The 19161-nt window shown below is 43.3% G+C and overlaps 1 protein-coding gene and 1 long non-coding RNA gene across 10 annotated transcripts in view; one reads left to right on the top strand and one right to left on the bottom strand.

The window, feature by feature from the left end:
- Positions 1 to 2980: 2980 nt before the first annotated feature.
- On the bottom strand, positions 2981 to 7660 carry LOC123617143 (uncharacterized). 4 transcript variants are annotated; one of them, XR_012507197.1, is made up of 3 exons: positions 7335 to 7549; positions 6556 to 7058; positions 2981 to 5831 (listed from the first exon to the last, which is right to left on the bottom strand). It is a non-coding gene; the product is annotated as an uncharacterized LOC123617143 (long non-coding RNA). The 4 variants fall into 4 exon arrangements; XR_006725224.2 differs by having other exon boundaries at positions 2981 to 4258; positions 4650 to 7058; positions 7335 to 7543; XR_012507198.1 differs by having other exon boundaries at positions 2981 to 4736; positions 4929 to 7058; positions 7335 to 7541.
- The window catches only part of SP100 (SP100 nuclear antigen), a 71477-nt gene continuing 59101 nt past the window's right edge, over positions 6786 to 19161 (top strand). For all 6 annotated transcript variants that reach the window (XR_012507195.1, XM_045517449.2, XM_010956034.3 and 3 more), the window contains exon 1: positions 6786 to 6918. Coding sequence is in view for 5 of the 6 variants with exons in the window: in XM_045517449.2 (XP_045373405.2) it covers positions 6890 to 6918 (29 nt within the window). In the remaining variant the exon portion in view is untranslated. The remainder of the gene's footprint in view (positions 6919 to 19161) is intronic.

Below are 19161 nucleotides of genomic sequence, written 5' to 3' on the forward strand. Positions count from 1 at the left end.
TCTCAGGCTCTTCTTCTAGAAAACCCAACTTAAGATAACGATCCTGTCAAGCAGGCCCTAGGAATGGGTTCTGCAGCTGGATCACAATCTGGCCAGTGGTGACAGGTGGAATGCTGATAGTCCCCAGTGGGCTTTAATAGTGCTGTGGCCAAACTTTCACTTGCAGGAAACTGGATGAGATAAAGGGGAAAGATACAGCAGGGGCTGAGTGAAATCATGTGGCATTTACAAAGGGAGAAATAGTAACCATAAGAACTGTAGATTTTGGTGGCTACTGCAAAGTGCCACTAATGTATTGAAAAGAGGAAATGACAGGCTTAAATCTATTCATCACCACCTAAAGCAAAGAGACTCTCCCACCTGCATCTGGAAGGCAGATAGTAAGGAAGGCCTGACATAGGCCCTACTTTCAGGTTGGCAGAACTTCAGAGAAGAATGAAGTCTGAACTCAGTATGGCCTCCCGTGCTAGTCAGGGCCCTGGTAAAGAAGGGGTGACCCCTGTATCAGAATTGGGTTTTCTAGGTAGATGCAAGTAAGAACTCTGAGCTTCAGTTTCCCCTCTACCCGCTGGATCTGCAGAAGAGTCCCCTGTCCCTTGTTGGAAGACAGACCCTTACCTACCCCCACCCAAATCTTACTTGAATGAAGACTATGCAGAGTCCTCCCAGCATGACCCCACTGGGAAAGTGCTGGGTCGTCCTGCCAGTGGAAGAGAGAATTTACTTCAATAGAACTGCAGGGCGGACTAATAGGTACCAGTGGGTGTCAGGAGATTGTATCTCGGGGTGGGTCCTGGACAAAGAAAGAGGAATATGAAACTGGAAAAGGGAAAACTGTCAATACAGGAACACTCTCCTGTGCCGTCAGGCTTAATTAGCCTGGCAAGAGCCAAAGGGGACAATTCTAGTATGCTTCTGGGTGGCTCTTAAAGGCTTGGTGTAAGCCATGGTACAGCCTAGATGAAGTGGAAGCTGAGATGCCAGACCTGCCGGGCAGACTGTGGAAAAGGGGGGTGAAAAAGCCTAGGGAGGTTGGCAGGGCTCTACTCTCCAACTAGAAAACCCATCCACCAGGTGACTGTGCTCCGCAGGAGGCCTCAGAGACAGTAACTTAACAAGGTGATAAGCAGCACATGGCTGAGGGGCACCAGCATCCTTTAGATGCTTAGCAGGGGCTGTTCTGTAGGTTGGCAGAATGGAGGAATGTTTTACAGAACTGGATTCCCTAGTACCAATGGAAGTGATAGGATTCCAGAGTCATAGAAGCCAGGTGGCAGCATATAACTGTCAGAGCAAGATGAAGTAATACTTGTAATGTGCAGCAAGGTTAGGACGACAGCCAGGGCCCTGGCCCATAGATGTCTATGGAGATAGCTAACAGGACACGGTGTCCTTACAGGAAGACAGGTGGGCAGCCAATGAGGATATTGCCTCATATACACCATCAAAAGAGATTAAAAATAGATGAGCAGATGACTGAAATCACCTGCCCCAATAAAAAAATCAAGATCCTTTGTCCAGTTTCCAGATCTGGTCCAAATCTTGGAACTGCTCAGGGCAATGAGGGCAGGTCTCAGAAGAAAGTATACATGCAGTGATTCCCTGAGTTCCTCACCAAAGGGACCTATGACCATTTATTCAAGTAACCATATGCCAGACAAAGGAAAACACACATGTCTTTTAACAGTTGTCGATACAGCAGCTAAGATAATGCTAATACCTGGGACACAAAGCACCATCATGGCTCCTGTTAGAGTGTCTAAGGTAAAGCAAGGTAATGTCCATCTAACAGTGAGTATACTCAATCCACGGAGGCACCCAGCAGTCATTTCCCCAGTTCTTGAATGTGTATGTATGTGTCTGTGTATACACACACACACACACACACACACACACACACACATGCATATATGTATTTGTTTATATATAAAACATGAAATTGGCTTATGTGATTATGGAGGCTGAGAAATCCCATGATATGCCATCTGCAAGCTAGAGACCCAGTGAAAGTGATGTGTAATTCCAGTCCAAGTCTGAAGGCCCAAAAACCAGGGAGCAAATTTCCCTTCCTTCACTTTTTGTTCTATTCAGGCCATTCACAGATTGAACGGTGTCTACTTACCATTGGGAGGGCAACCTACTTTGCTGAGCCCACCTATCTAAATGCTAATGTCATCCAGAAACATCATCAAAGACTCCCCAGAAATAATCTGGGCACCCTAGGGTCCAGTCAATTTGACACATAAAATTAGCCATCACAGTGACTGCATGTTAACTGAACCCGATGAGCAAAATGCATTGAGTGTTCTGAAAGCCTGGTTGAGTCACATGCACACTGCGGGATGAGAAAGAAACCCTGTAAGATTCAGAGACATGCATATGGGTATGTTTTTAGAGGTTCAATAGTCTGGAACATACTAGATTATCCCCTCCAAAACTCTTAAGCTTTTGTACCTTGCACCTCCTGCCACTGAGAAGCACAAGGCTGTGCAGGTCTCTGCAGATACGGAGAAGAATCATGGTTGATAATTTGATGAAAATGATTCTAGACTTTGTAGTGTGTGTGTGTGTGTGTGCATGCATGTGTGTGTGTTTGGGGGTGGGAGTAAGGTGGAGGATGGAGAGACAGTAGTCATACCATATAAATAATAAAATCTGTTCTAATCAGTGTTTTCCACTTAGTTGTACATAACGGGCATTGTTACAGGTCAGTAAATATAGCTCCACGTCATCCCTATCACAGCTCCCAGCTTTCATCAAGCCTTGACTGCAGTTGGCCCTTCCTGACTATTTCTGGTGTTGTGAACAGTGCTAACTTGTACTGAGAAGCAGCGGAGCCTAGTGTACAGGAAACACAGACAACAGTGAGCCCATGTGGGTGGAAACTCACTCCTCATGTACCAGCTGTGTGTCCTTGGACAAGTTACTTACCCTCCCCATGCAGTAGTTTCATTTGTAAAATGGAGATACTAATAGTACATAATGGTTCACTGGATCTTTATGAGGGTTGACAGTAAGTAAATTAAGACAATTTATACACAAACATCCTTGCATCAATGAGGGCTTGCCAGCGAGACCAACTTTATCCAGGTTAGACAGAAAAGGACTTCACTGATGGGATCACAGTGGCTCATGAAAGGGCAGGAGGCTGGACTCAGAGCCTGCAAATATCCCCAGAACCAGGCGCGAAGCAAAGCAGCTCCAGGAACTGAGCACCAGGAACATCCCTGCCGTCTTGTTAAGGAGGTGCCACCAAACAAATTTTATCCAACTGCATTTTAATGCCTTAACAAACTTCACTTGAGAGTCCGGCTCCTCAAAGAAAGTCCAGCTGACCTGGCTTCCTCAAGGGCCAGCACCTTGATCAACAGTCCCTCTTCTCCTGCACACAGTCCCTCTTCTCCTGCCCAGCCCAAGGAATCCAGGTGTCTTGAGAAAGGGACAGAGGAGGCTGGACAGCCAAGGAAGACACAACTGACTGACAGAACCCACCCCAGGGACCCCAGAGCTGGGTCCTGATGTCTCAGGGGAAGAATGGGGTGTCCCGGGCCAGTCAAAGGGGCTGCAGAGCCTGGAGGAGCATTCCTGGAACCAGGTGGAGCAGGTGGATTGTGGTTCCTTTGCCTCTGCAGTGGATATAGAGGCTGAGTTGGGCATCAGGTTAGAAGGAGAGCTTCTACCCCATCCCCCTGGACAGCCAAGGCCAAGTGTGGCCACTAAGCCTTTCACTCTTGTCAGTTCCCCAACTACCTGGACTCAGATGTGGGCTGTTGGCTACAAAGGAATCTGGCTGTGGTTTTATCTAGGGGGACACGCCTGTGTCCTTGGGAGCTGCAGGAGACCTGACGTTTCTGAGGACCTGGGCCACTTGATAACAACCCTTCAGCCTGCACCTCCCAGGGAAGCTCCCAGGGCATCAGCACACGCCTCCACACCTGGGTGGAGAGAGCAGGGCCTGCCATCCGGAGAAGACGATAGGGTTCTCCAGCTCTCTCTGTATAAACTGGATGGGAAGACATCTCTGTGAAGACAATATTCAAAGAGCAACTGCCTGAGCCTTCTAGAAAGTGAACAAAAGCAGGCTGCCTGTGGAGGGAAGTCGAAACTCAGAGGAAGCAGCGAGAACAAGATATTTCCTGTGTGTTATCACTTGACTCTGAGAGCAGCCCCCGTCCCGTGTAGGATGGCTGGAACTTCGGTAGGAAGCACACCTTTTCTCCAGTCAGCAGAGCCAGGGAAGAAGCCCAGGGCAACTAGCCTTTTGGGGAAAGAAGGGAAAATCCCAGGAAACTGAAACTCATGGAGAGGAGTCCTCAATTCGGTGTATAACCCTCCCCAGATCTCCTTCACTTGAGTTTCAGCAACCAACGGACAGGCAAACAGATGAGACAGACGGGGATCAAAGCGCTAGCTGTCTTCAGCTGGACTAGGCTTAGCGCTGCGGCCAAAAGAGAGCCCTAAACCTGAACCTCAACGTTGGGTTTATCCACACAGCCTCAGACAACCCCAATCAATCATATACCCCTACCCACCAATGCACCCCACTCCCCAGGCCCCTGTTACTGTGCACTTGGCATTGGGGAGCTGACAGAGCCCTGGCCTCTGCTGGCGGGACCAGCCCAGGGGGACCCAACAAGAAGCAGACTCACCCCTTCCACCCTGTCCCCAAGCAGAGAGTCTCCCAGGCAGGATGGGGGCAGAGGTCCAGGTGAGTCCTGCTGATGGATGTGCTGCCCCTGGAAGGGGACACTGAGCAAGGCCTGAGTGCTCCCACTCAGTTCCCAGGTGCCCTGCTCCCTCTCCACTTCCACACCCACAGAGGTGCCGGGGGTCTTGTTCCTCTGGCCCCAGTGGTCAAAGTGACTGCAGCTTCCTCCTGCCCTTTAATCTCAGACCCCAGATCCTATTGTCTTGTCTCAGAGACAAACCTCTGGTCCCCACAGGGGTCTCCCAGTGGAGACTCAGCCCCACAACTGAAGTCTGAGCGGAAGTTGCTCCTGGTGAAGCTTTCAAAGCCGGCCGTCTTGGCGGGTCCTCTGTCCCAGGTCCCTCCTCAGTCTCGGTCTCTCCTGCTCTGCAGGTTTCCAGGCCCAGCAGCTGGGATCCTTTCGCAACAGCAGGAATGGTCCCCGTTGTCAGTTCTCTGTGCAGACACGGAAAACACCCCAGGCGCCTCCTAACCTCTCTCAGTCACTCCAGCAGGGTGTTTAGGAGTTTAACCTGCTTCTTAAGTTGGTCCTGTCCTTTTCTGAACCTGAGTGGGTCTGATGTTGTTTCCTGGGGCAGAGAAACTGCCTTCTCCACAGAGGCCTAAGGATGCTTCACAAACCACCCCTGCTGTCGCAGAGTGTGGCGCATGCCCAGCTTTCTCTGACCACCAGGAAGGTCTCCCCCTATGGCCAGCAGCAGCCCCGCTCAGGGGTGCCCACCCTGTGCGCTCCCACCCAGCTGCTGCCAGCTGGTCTCTTATTTCCAGGTGTTCATCTTGGGGCCCTAAGCAAACCCACAGGAAAGCTGGCACATACATGCCAGCTCCTAGCATAGCGGTGGCCTGGTCCATCTGCTGCCCAGGGACAGAAAAGAGAGACACTACAAAAGGCAGGCGTGGTCTGTGTCAGCCGTGTCTGAGCTCCGTGACCCAGGGAGCCTGGGAGCAGAGGACAGTCGTGCCCAGCAGAGGCTCAGCTTACTAGTCCTTGTACCCTAAAGTCGGGGAGGGAGAGAGGGATCCACACGTGTGCAGCATCTGGTACCACTGAGACCCTGCCCACTGGTAAAGATGGCCCCATCAGTGTCCTGGAATCTGTCCCAGCACAGTGATGCTCGCTCCTCTGGGGGAAAGAAAGAAGTGGAGAGAGGGTAGAAACCCTCCGTTATATCTTCAAATGTGATTTGCTTTTATGTTGATTCAAATGAGACATCTGGTCACTCCTCACCCTTTGTGGAATGCTGAGTCAGAATCTGAGTGAACAAATCTGTGGACAGACAGAACTTCCAGGCCAAGGGTTACCCTCTCACCTGGTCTCACCTGCTCTCTCATTTCTAGATCATCTTGATTCCAAACTCTATCTCCATCTGAAGAGAAGCCTTTGCCTCTCAGCATTCCAGTGTCTGACTGACAGGTCTCTCCTCAGCACCCCTGGCTGCAGTCGTGAAGTGACCCCCTTGTCAGGGCACCTCAGACCGCTGCACAGAAGATGTCAACCCTTGTCACCAAGTTGGCTCCAGCCTCTGGCCCCAGGACCTTGCCGATTTCTCTCTTACCTCTGGCTGAGTTCCAGGAATGCTACGAACATTCTCCCCAGCTTACAAAGCTGAGCATTTGGACTCTCTCCTGCCCCGTGTCCATACGCTGGGACGTAACTCTGACGGGTTCAGGCCCTCCCACAGGCCAGAGAGAAGCTTTGACCTTCTTTCTCCCCCCCCCCCCCCCCAGCCATCTCCATAAGAGGACAGGGCAAATAGAGACTTTACCCCTGACCCTGTACTAAACTCTGAACCGCAGAGAGGGCAGGAGACTGAGGACAGCAGGGGTCACACAGATGTCGCTGTTACCTTTGCACAAACAGTGGGCCCCTGGAGGCCGGCCCTGCTCCTCCCCAGTCCTCCTCCCTGCCCTCCAGGCCCTGGCTGTCACTCCCCGTCTTCCATCCCGGGGCCCACAAGTCAGGAGGGCAGGAAGCTCCGCGGAGCTGTGGGAGGAGGGAGCCCGCGTCTGCACAGCACAGCTCGCGGGCAGATACTTTCACTTCCCTTTTCGCCGCTTGGGCGGAGCCCTGTGTGGGTCAGTCGAAGAGCAGACTTCCTGCGCAGGGCTCAGGCAGCCTCCCGGGCCCCGGGCTGGGCCGACCGGAGGGCTCGGAGGCGCAGGCCGGGCTGGGGCGGGAAGATGGCCGGTGCCAGGGAGCTCAGCTCCAGGTCAGTCTGTCCCCGCTTGCTCCCGCCTTTCCCTCTGGCCGCGCCGCTGCTTCAGCGGCCGTCCTTTGGCCTCTGCATTTCACTTCACTTTACACCTAATGTACAGGATCTCTCGCCTGCAGTAAGTGAAGGGCAGGAATCTGTAATGAGACAAGGAGGAAACCAGGTTTTAAACTGCGGCGGGGCAGCTGCCGGCCGAGTCCCGCTGCCGCAGCGCCCATGAGCCGTGACTTGTGTTTCGCAGCCGCGGCTCAGCCGGCTGGCCTGCGGGAGGCGCCTGCTCTCCATCAGGCTTTGGGGCAAGGATTTATTTCCTCGTGACCCCTGAGCACGCTAAGGTCAGCTCTACCTTCACATAGTTTAGAAAATAAAAAATTCAGACTTGCTTTCCAACCGTGGGTGGTGGGGGCGCCTACCTGTCCTGTGGCCGGGCCTCTGTCAGCCCTGGCGCTGTTCCTGCCTCTGGCTGGGAGCCTGGGCTCCTCCTCCAGCCATCCTGGTGGGAAGAGAAAGGCCCCGAACTGCAAAGGGCTGGCACAGGCGGAGTAGTTTCATTTTTCTTTATTTTCTGTTGTGGAATCAGTTCTTCCTCCACAAGGAAAAGGCTAGAAATCCCCTCTTTTTCTCTAGTGATGGGTCAGAAATAACACTGCTTAATATTTTAAATTTTTAGATTTTTTTAATGGAGAAGAAACACATTATGCATTCCCTATTCACCACCTACCCTCCAGCAGCATGTTTCTGGTGTTCAGCATAGTGATCCACAGCTTTTATGTCCCTAAATTTTCATCTCTTTAGGTTTTTACTTTCTGTTCACAATGGTTGTCTCAAACTTTTCCGTACGGCATTTAATTTTTAGTAGTTTTTGATTTCTTGTTTTTCAAAAATAGTTGATTGTGTTTATTTGGGGAGGGAATCTTAATTTGTTTCTGAAGCTCTTCCAACTCCATTTTAAACCACATTTTCTTATTTTATCATCCCACTTCACGCTCTTGCTTTATTTTTTAAGGTTTTTATGTGACATTATGTGTTCCGGGGATGTTTTCTTCGTTCTCTGAGCTATCCTTCCAGACTGCTTCTGTTTGCAGTTTGGTTTCAGTGTTGCTTTGCTTCCTTGTTCACATGCCGGCCATGATTTTAAGCCATATCTCTCAGGCTTACCTGGGCAGCTCTCCCATCATGCCCCAGTTTTAAGCTGAATGAGTTTTGGGGTTCTTTTTTTTCTTTCAAATTTCCTGTCTTATCTGAGACCAGATTGCTCCCCGTCTGATCTACAGTGTGAAGCCTCTATTTTCATTCGTACCAATTTTTTTCTGAGTATTCTTTAAACGGTTAAACCATTCATTCCCCTACTGATCTGCAAAGCCACCTTTCTCATTAGCCAAGAGGCCATGTGTGCAGGGTCTGTTTCTGTGCCCTCTCTTCTCTGCCATTGACCTATGACAGCCTCTCCTTTTTCATCTCTACACTTTCATTATGACAGCAGCTTCATGTGAAAGCTTGCTTGATAACTGGTGGAGTAAACCTTCCCACATTCTTTTCTTCTTCCAAAGTGTGTTGGCCCTTTCCATCGCCAAATCAGTTTGTCAAACGCTTGTCCAGATTTTCTTTAGGATTGCATTGAATCTACAGCTCAATTTGAAGAGAATTGACATCTTTATAATATTGTGTCTTCTATCTCATTAATATGGAATATGTATATTATTAATTTTAAAATATTTTCTAATAAAATTTAAACTTTTCTGCCCAGAGGTCTTGGGCTCCTTCTGATAGATTTATTCATAGATACTCAAGATCTTCATGCAATTATATCCAGATAACTCAAACTAGCTACTTGTTATGAAGATATAAAAATACATTGAAACTTCAGCAAACTTTAAAAAATTCTAATAACTTGAATGGAGATATATATTTTGTGTGTGTGTGTGTATATATATATATTTACATAATGTATACATAATGACAATTTTGTTACTTCCAATCTAATTTTTATACTTCCTGCTTCTTTTTCTTACCTTACTGTGTGGGCTAGCAGTTTGTGTATGGTAGATAGTAATGTAGTAACCATCTGTATCTTGATTCCTATCCCAAAGGGAAAACTTTTATCATTGCGCAAATATGGATGATGCTTGCTATACGTTTTCTTTTTTGATAAAAAGCCTTATGCAGATTAAAGAAGTTTTATAGTTGGCATCTGATACTTTCAACATATGAGGTGTTTGTGGCCCTTTTTTCTGTTTCTGCCAGTTCTCACTCACAGAGTTTCTTCTTTTCAAATAAACTTTCAGTTTGGGAATAATTTTGTATTTACAGAGAAGTTGCAAAGATCGTCAGAAGTTTCCGTAATTATATAGAAACACCCAATTTCATTTCCTGTGGTGTTAGCCTTTTACGTGACTGTGGTATATTTGTCAAAACTGAAAATAATGGTACATCACCATTAACTGAAGCCCAGGTTTTTTTTTTTTTTTTTCACTTTCACCAATGTCCATATTCTGTTCCAGGATTCAGTCCAGGACGCCACATTGCATCCAGCCATCCTGTTACCTGTTTTCTTCTGGTCTGTGGCAGTTTCTCAGTCTTTCCTCTCCTTTCATGACCTTGACGGTTTGAAGAGTACTGATCAGGCATTTTGTAGAATCTGTCAATTCAGGTTCGTCTTGACGTCTTTCTCATGATTAGACTGTAGTTAAGGTGAAAATGTCCTTCTCCTCACATCACATCAGGGGACACGTCAACCTGACTTAACACCAAGGATGTTGACCTTGATCATTTGGTGTAAGTGGCGTTTTCCAGGCTTTTCCACGATAAAGTTACTATTGTTCCTTTCCACACTCTCTTCACAAAGATTATTTTGTTTATATAGCTGGTTATCTTTGACTGTGTGCTAACATTGTATTCGGAAAAAGTCATTTATAGGTAAATTTGGGACTGCAGTGAAGGCAGTAGGCTTTGGAAAGGATTTCTGTTTGCTACATCCAGGTGCCTCAGGGCACACCAGCGTAGGAATTCTTTAACACAAGTCCCGTGTCTGAGAGAACCTGGAGGAACCCAGGTGATTTAACTGGGAATGCAATTAAGTAAATCCAGAGCTGTTCCCTCCACTTTATTCTCATATGAAGATGTCATGGTCAGGATCTGGGCTCCCACTGGGCTCTCCACCCTTTGCGGACTCTAGGCTTTTTTTCTGTCCCTCCCACCTCTTAAGGCTGTCAAACCTGAGGTCCTGATTCTCTGGGATCAGCAAAGCCCTCAAGTCAAAACTGTGTCTGTGCTCTGCTTACCTCTCTGGTTTCTCCTTCCCTTTTGCTTTTGCCTGGCAAATCCTCACCATGGTTTCATCTCCTTGAGGATTAATAATATTTTTAAATGCCTTTTCCAACTCAAGTTTTTTCAACAGAAAGCTGTATTGCTTGTGGGAATTGGGGGAGATTGAGGTGTTTTGAATCTTGCCCCATCACACCAGAAATTGAGTGATTGATTGATTAACTGCCATTTTTCAAAGTTTATGGCTTAACGTTTGATTGTGGCTCATGAAGTTTTTCTCTGATGGCTTCTAAGATTTTTCTGTTAGCATTTGTACTGTAATGAGTCTACATTTGTTTTGGGTTGGTTTTGTTTTTTTGATTGTTTTTGTTTTGCATCTATCTTGTTAGTGTTTTCACAGTTGCTTGAATTTGTGAATTGATGACTTTTATCCATTTTGGAAAATCCTTAGCCATTATTTCTTCTGCCCTCCCCCCAGCTTCCTCCTCTTTCTTTTTAGGATTCAGAAACAGGTTATATTAGACTTTTGACTGTTTCTTATGTATTCCTTTCATATTTTTCCATTTTTTAAATTTCTGTACTTTCGTTGGATATCTTCTATTGATCTGTCTTCTAGTTAGCCAATTCACTAATTTTGTCTTTTAAATCCTTCCATTGAGTTTAACTTAAAAATTTGTATTTTTCCGAACTAAAAAGTCCATTTGATTATTTTTTGTAGGTTCCCATTCTCTGGTGGAATTATTCAATTTTCTATTTTGTCCACCATTTTGTCCATTTTCTTGTCCATTTTAATCACAGATTTTGTGTGCTAAGTCCAATTTATGGATTATCTCTGCATCTGTTTCCATGATCATTTTTTCTCTTGGTTTGGTCTTATAGTGCTAATTTTTGACATGTCTGTTAACTTTTGATCGAATGTCAGACATTGTGTATGCAAGACATAGGGCCTCCAAACATTGTTCTCTTTGACATAAGAGTGATTCCCCTTTCCTCTGCTAGGCAAGTGAAATAATGAGGCAGACTACATTGCACAATCAGGCATGAGATAACTCAAGATTAGCTTGCATTTTTGATAAGATTTACTATCCCTCTGTTTTGCACTGATCCCAGATGAGGATGCCCAGGGCCTTCAACTGAGAGACTGCAGTCAAGTTTTCTCGATTGCATGCTTTTCAAAGGTTTTGTCATATTTTCAGCCTCTTGCTTCATGCAGCTGTAGAACTGAAAAAAGTTCTTGAGGAAACCAATCAAGTTTTTAATTTCCCTGAGGTCTCTTGCTTTGCACTCCAACTTCAAATGACCATCAAAAGTTCTGCTAGTTTCTCTGTCTTCCAGCCATGGCCTTCTGCCTGTGCCACGTCCAGACTCTCAGTTTCTAGCTGTGTCTAGAATTTACAAGTGCTCTCAGGGGACAAAAAGATGGCAGATCCCAAAGCCAGATGACCATCCCTTTCAGAGCTTTCAACTCTCTCCCTTTAAGTTCTCTGCAGTAGCCCAGGCAAGAGATGATGGTAGTTGGGACCAGATTGGTGCAATGGATATAAAGAAAAGTGTTGGGATACTGGATATATTTCTATGGTAGAGCCAGGGACATTTGAAAATGGATAAAATGCTAAAATGGAGGAAGAGAGGTGCTTAGAAGACTGCAAAGGTTTTGGCCAAAGAAATTGAAGGCAATATTGTGTAGTGATTAAAGGTCCTGAACTCTGGTACAAAGCCTGTTCTTCAATAGTTATTTGGCCTTGGAGAAATTGCTTAACATCTCTGTACCTCTGTTTCTTCATCTATAAAATGGGATAGTAAACATATACCTCATAAGTGCTGTCAGAGTTCAATGAGTTAATATATGTTAAGTGCTTGGAATGATGGTTAGCATTTAATAAATGTTATATGTATTTACTAAATCCTATATGTGGAAAAATTAGGGGATGAGCAAGTTTCAAGAGGTGACTCAGAAGATCAGCAATCAGGTCCTACCTGGCTAAGTGTAAAAAGCCTACCAGTGTCATTAAATTGGAGATGACTGAATTAAAATCCAGAGTCCAGGGGAGAGATGTAGGGTAGAGATGCACACTTCGCAATTGTCCATGCACGGCTGGCATTCAAAGCCATGGAAGCAAATAAGATTACATGGTAAAGGAGTGCAGATGTAGAAGAGGTAAGAGGACTGGCCCTGAGGCAGTCTCGTATGTGCAGGAAGAGCGGGAATAGCCAGGGAGGGAGCTGGAAAGCCACAAAGGCATAGCATCTCAGGAGCCAAATGAAGAAAACATTTTCATAAGGGAGAAGTAAACAACAAGAGGTTGAGGGTTGGAGTAAGAGGCGGGTTGAGAATTGGTCTTTGGATTTGGCAGTGTGGAGGTCTGGGAAGACATAAACCCGGAATATTATTGGTAGGGATAAAACTTGAATAAATTTAAGACAGATTGAGAGGTGAGAAAGTGAAGACAGAGAATATGGACAACAATTTCAAAAAAGAAACAGAATAGGAGAGGTATATGAATGGGGAGTGGGGTGTAGGGAGATTTTTTAAATGGATAATATTGAGCCAAGCTGTATGGTTATAGGAATATTCCAATAGAGAAGAAAATTTGATGAGACAGGAGTGAGAGGGAGCAGTTTTGTACTGATTGTGCCTAGGTCGAGGAGAGGTGATAGAAAGCAGTGCCCAAGTGGGCGGGTTGCCCTTAGACTGAAGCAAGGCATTCTCTGCACTGTAATGGGAGGGAAGTCCAGTGGGTACCGATGTAGGTAGGCTGTTGTATTCCTTGGTAGGGGGACACAGTTACACTCTTCTGGTTGCTTCTGTGTTACCAGTTATGAGGGGAGAAAGGGAGGGAGAGAAGGGATGGTTAGACTTTGAGAATAGAGAAGCTGTAAAACAGTCACTCAGTGAAGGAAAATGTGGGGAAAAAGTGAAATGAACAGCAAGATGTAGGATCACTGAACACCACTGAGAGTTCATTTCAGCTTAATGATTATAAACTTCGGACCATTTTTTGATTGTTTTTTTTTTTTTTTTGACATTGAGTTGTATGAGCTCTTTGTATACTTTGGAAATTAAGCCCTTGTGGATTGCTTACAAATATTCTCTCATAGGCTGTCTTTTCATCTTGTTTATGGTTTCCTTTGCTATACAAAACCTTGTAAGTTTGAATAGGTCCCTTTTGTTCATTTCTGCTTTTATTTATTTTGCTTTGGGAGACTGATCTAAGAAAAAATTGCTGTGATTTATATCAGAGAATGTTTTGCCTGTGCTTTCTCCTAGTTTTAAGGTGTCATGTCTTATATTTAAATCTTTAAGCCCTTCTGAGTTTGTGTGTGTGTGTGTGTCTGTGTGTGTATATAGTCTGAGGAAATGTTCTAATGTTTAGATGTTTATTTGGGATTTTTTCTTGTTTTTTGAGAAATGTCTGTATCATAGGACCACTTTTGTTACATCCTATAGGTTTTGTGTGATTGTTCTCAGTGTCATTTGTCTTGAGGTTTTTTTCGTTTTTTTGTTTTTAATTTCCTCTTTGATTTCATCATTAGCCCATTGGTTTTCTAGTAGCATGTTATTTAGACTCCATGTAATTGTTTTTTCCTCATTTTTCTCTTTGTGGTTGATTTCTAGTTTCATGCCATTATGGTTAGAAAAGATGCTTGAAATAATTTCTATCCTCTTAAATGTATTGAGGTTTGTTTCTGTCCTAGTATGTGGTCTATACTAGAGAATGTCCCATGTGCACTGGGAAAAAATGTGTATTCTGTTTCTTTTTGGGTGTAGTGTCCTGTAGATATCAATTAAATCTAACGGTTCTATTGCGTCATTTAGGATCTCTATTGTCTTACTGATTTTCTGTCTGAAAAACCTATCCATTGATGTCAGTCTCCTACTATTATTGTATTCCCATCAATTTCTCCCTTTATGTCTGTTAGTACTTGTTTTATGCATTTAGGTGCTCCTATATTATGTACATATATGTTAATGAGTGTGATATCCTCTTCTTGTATTGATTCTTTTATCATTATATGGTGTCCTTCTCTGTCTTTCTTTATGGCCTTTGTTTTAAAGTCTATTTTGTCTGATATGAGTATTGCTATCCTTGCTTTCTTGTCATTTCCATTTGCACAAAATACCTTTTCTCATCCCCTCACTTTCAATCCATATGCATATTTCAGCCTAAGGTGGGTCTCTTGTAGGCAGCACATTGTAGGTTCTTTTTTGTTATCCAGTCTGCCACTCTATGTATTTTGATTGGACCATTTGATCCATTGATCCTTAAAGTAATTATTGATAAGTAAGTATTTATTGCCATTATAAACCCTGTTTTCTGGTTGATTTTGGATTTCTTCTTTGTTCCGTTTTTGTTTTTCCTTTTGTAGTTTGATGGTTTTCTTTTGTATTATGCTCGAGTTTCTTTCTTTTTGGTTTTTGTGAATCTGTTGTATGTTTTTGATTTGTGTGGTTACCCTGGCTTCAAGAGTGTTCACCCATAACTGTATCTACTTGCTTTAGACTGATAGTCATATAAACTCACATTCTAAAAGAGCTACACTTTCTTACCCCTTCCTCCATGTTTTGTGATTTTGATGTTCTATTTTACATCCTTATTTTATCCTTTTGCCATTCATTGTAGTTATAATTGCTTTCACAGATTTTTAAAATTTTTTTTAATTTGTGTATTGACTTATTTAAGTGATCTTCAATCTATAGCTATATTTATCTATATTATATATAGATATCTATATCTATCTATCTATCTATACCTTTCCTATTGTGATTTTTCCCTTTCCTATAGATTCTCACTTTTTTTCTATTTAGAGGAGACCTTTTAATATTTCTTTTAGGATGGGTGTGATTTTGCTATATTCTTTTAGTTTTGCATGTCTGAGAAATTCTTTATCTCTCCTTCTATTCTAAAAGATAGTCTTGCTGGATAGAGTATCCTAGGTTGCAGGTTTTTCCCTTTCAGGACTTTGAATAGATCTTGCCACTCCCTCTGACCTGCAAAGTTTTTGTAAAGAAATCAGCTGTTAGCCTTATGGGACTTCTCTTATAACTGACTTTGGTTTTTTGTTTGTTTGTTTTCTGTTTTTGTTTTTGTTTTTTGCTGCCTTTAGAACCCTCTTTATCTTTAACTGTTGCCATTTTAATTATGATATCTCTTGGAGTAGATCTGTTTGGATTCATTTTTTGAGGGATCCTCCATGCTTCCTGTATCTGCTTATCAGTTTCCTTCTTTAGATTTGGGAAGTTTTCAGCCATAATTTCTTCAAATACATTTTGATCTCCTATTTGCTTTCTTCTCCTCTGGGATTCCACCATGTGTAGATTGGCAAGCTTTATATTGTCCCATAGATCTTGTTTTTTTGTTTGTTTGTTTGTTTATTTCATTTGTCTTTCTGTGTGTTGCTCTGATTGTATTATTTCTGTTACTCCATTTTCCAGCTCATTTATTCATTCTTCTGCATTATTTAATGCTAATTATTAGTGTATTTGTCTAAATGCTATTTATTGCATTTAGCTCAGTTTTCATCTGGCAATTGAGTTGTCTCATTTTTATTGGCACCTCTTCGTGTTTCTAGTTCCTTATTACAGTGATCTGCATTTCTATCAATAGTCTTTCTTAATTCCTTCAGTATTTTTATTACCTCCTTTTTGAACTTGGGGTCTAGTAGACTGCAGAGGTCTGTTTCATTGTTTGTTTTTTCAGGGGATTCTGCTTTTTCTTTTAATTAGATGTAATTCCTCTGTCTTTTCATTTTGCTTATATTTCTCTGACTTGATGAATTTAGAAGAAATAGTTATCTACTGTGGTCTTGAAGTATGTGGGAATGATCCTGTGTACATAGTATGAGTCTAATATTTTGGTATGAGGGTTCTTTTTTGTATGAGGGCTTGCCCCATCTTTTCTCAGTGTGTGCTGGCCGTTGTTCCCTTGTTAGGGCATGTGTTTGGTGTTGAGGTGACTAGAGCCTGCACTGGATGTTGGATGGGGCCTCCTCTTTGCTCTGTGGTAGTTGCAACCCTATTGGGGCAGGGTCTGCTTCACAACTGGAGTAGAAGCCACCAGATCTGGCTCTAGATGCAACGTGAGGTAGGCAGGACTGGATTGCTCCCTCTGGAAAAGGAGCTGCTGTATGTTCTTGCCCAGGAGCTTCCCACAGGAATGTGCAACTCTGTGACACTGCCTGCCACCCAGTATGCATGCCCACAAAAATCACTGTTGCTGGCACTGCCCTTGGCGGCTACCTCCACTGGGAAGCACCAGTAATCAGCTCAGATTTCAGCCCTGCCTCTGTGGGTGCATGCCCACAAAATTTGCAAAGCCTAGTGTCTGGAGCTGAACCCCACTGTGAGCACACTGATAATGAGGCTGCTATGGCAGATTCACACCCCTCCCTTCCTTCATTGACAATGGGGCTCCTATGGTGGGCCCACTCTCCATCCTGCATGCACCCCCAGCTGTGGCCTGGGCCACACTCCAGACCCTTAAGGATGTCCCTGTGCACCCAAACCAAATCCGCTCCCTGTGTCTGTCTGCAGAAGCCTGAGTTTCAGCACTCAGTTGCTGCACACGCAGGGAAGTAAAGGCCACATGGCAAGGACCATCTGTGCTGGTGTCTTTCTACCATAAGGGGTGGCAGGCCAGCTTCTACACTTTTCTCTCAAGCCTCTGAAGCTTCCTATGTGTTCTAGCTGACCTCCTAGCTGGTGAAGGAGGTTGCCAGGGTGAGAGAACCTCTCCTCTTTCACAGCTCCCTCCCAGGGGTGCATATCCCATCCCAATTCCTCTTCTTTTCCCTTCATCCAGTGCAGTGACATGAGGATCTTTCTTACAGCTTTGGTTGTATGAGATTTTCCACAAGCTTTCAGTAGATATTCTGTTAGAGTTATTCCACATGTAGATGTATCTTTCATGCATTTGTGAGAGGAGGTGAGCTTCAAGTCCCTCTACTATGCCATCTTGATCTCTTCTGTGCCATTCTGATTCTTCATCCTTTTTTATTTTTTATTTTTTTGTATGTCGCTGTTTTGCCTCTCTGAGACTTTCTGGTTCTTCTCTTCAATCCTTTGATTTCTGAGATTTGATGATGGTTTGCCTTAGTGAGTGTTGGTTTTACTCATTGTTCTGAGTACTCCAGGGCCCTTTCAGATGGAAACCTACTTATTTCAATTCACACAATTTTACTTGTAATATTTATTCAGTAATTTCCTCCCTTCTGCTTTCTCCTATCTTTTTGGAATTCCTGATAGTTGGATATTAGCTCTCCCAGGTTGAGCCTCTATAGGCTTCTTGATTTTCAGGGTTTTGAGACAAATGTTTGTATTTTTTTCTTTTGAATCTACTATCTGTGAAATTTTCTCAGGTTGCTCATTCGTTCTAATGATTTTTAAATTTCTGGTATCATATGTTAAATTTCCAAAAGCTCTTTTTAAAAATTGCTACCTTTTTGCATTCTTTGTTATTGAAGTGTAATCAGTTTACAATATTGTGTCAATTTCTGGTGTACAGCATGTTTCAGTCATTCATATACATACATATATTTGTTTTCATATTCATTTTCATTATAGGTTACTACAAGATACTGAATATAGTTCCCTGTACTATACAGTAGAAACTTGTTGTCTATTTTATATATAGTAGTTAGTATCTGCAAATTTTGAACTCCCAATTTATCCCTTCCCACCCCATTTACCCCCTGGTAACCGTAAGTTTGTTCTCTATGTCTGTGAGTCTGTTTCTGTTTTGATAAGTTCATTTGTGTCTTTTTTTAGATTCCACATATAAGCAATATCATGGTATTTTTCTTTCTCTTTCTGGCTTACTTCACTTAGAATGACAATCTCCAAGTCCATCCATGTTGCTACAAATGGCATTATTTTATTCTTTCTATGACTGAGTAGTATCCCATATTCCAGTATATATACATATCACATCTTCTTTATTCAATCATCTGTTGATGGACATTTAGGTTGTTTCCATGTCTTGGCTATTGTAAATAGTGCCACTGTGAACACTGGGGTGGGTGTGTTTTTTCAAATTATATTTTCTCTGGATTTATGCCCAGTAGTGAAAAATTGCTTCTTTTTTATACCATTCTTTTTGTGAAATGAATTCAATATTGTCTTTCTACTACTAAGGACAATAGTCTTTTAAAATTCCATCTATTTCTTCTAAGGTTTTTTGAAGAGTTACTTACTTTCCAGCTCTTATTCTATTATTTGTTTGTTCTCAAGGATTCAATCAGGTGTCCATTCAGGTCTCTGTTTTTAGTTTTTTAAGGATCATTCATACTGTTTTCCGTAGAGGTTGCACCAGTTTACATTTCCATCAGCAGAATAGGAAGGTTTCCTTTTCTCCACACCCTCTCTAGCATTTATTATTTGTAGACTTTGATGATGGCCATTCTGACCAGTGTGAGGTGAAACCTCATTGTAGTTTTGATTTGCATTTCTCTAATAATTAGCAATGTTTAATATCTTTTCATGTGCCTGTTAGCCAGCTGTATTTCTTCTTTGGAGAAGTGTCTATTTAGGCCTTCTGCCCATTTTTTGGTTGGGTTATTTGTTTTTTGATATTGAACTATATGAGCTGTTTGTATATTTTGAAAATTAAGCCCCTGTCAGTTGCATCATTTGCAAATATTTTATCTCATTCCATAGGTTGTCTTTTCATTTTGTTGATGGTTTCCTTTACTGTGCAAGAGCTTTTAAGTTTAATTAGTTCCCATTTGTTTATTTTTGTTTTTATTTCCATTACTCTAAGAGAGGAGGAGATTATTTTTACAATTCTGGGTCCTTTGCATTTCCATATAAATTTTAAGATCAGCTAATCAGTTTCTTTCAAAAAGGCCTGCTAAGATTTTGATAGGAATTGATTGAATCTATAGATCAGTTTGGGGAGAATTGCCATCTTAAAAACATTGAGTATTGGAGGGGAAGGATATAGCTCAGTGGTAGAGTGCATGTTTAACATGCACAAGGTT

The sequence above is a fragment of the Camelus bactrianus genome, chromosome 5 (assembly GCF_048773025.1).
Source record: "Camelus bactrianus isolate YW-2024 breed Bactrian camel chromosome 5, ASM4877302v1, whole genome shotgun sequence".
In the NCBI taxonomy this organism is placed as follows: Eukaryota; Metazoa; Chordata; class Mammalia; order Artiodactyla; family Camelidae; genus Camelus; species Camelus bactrianus.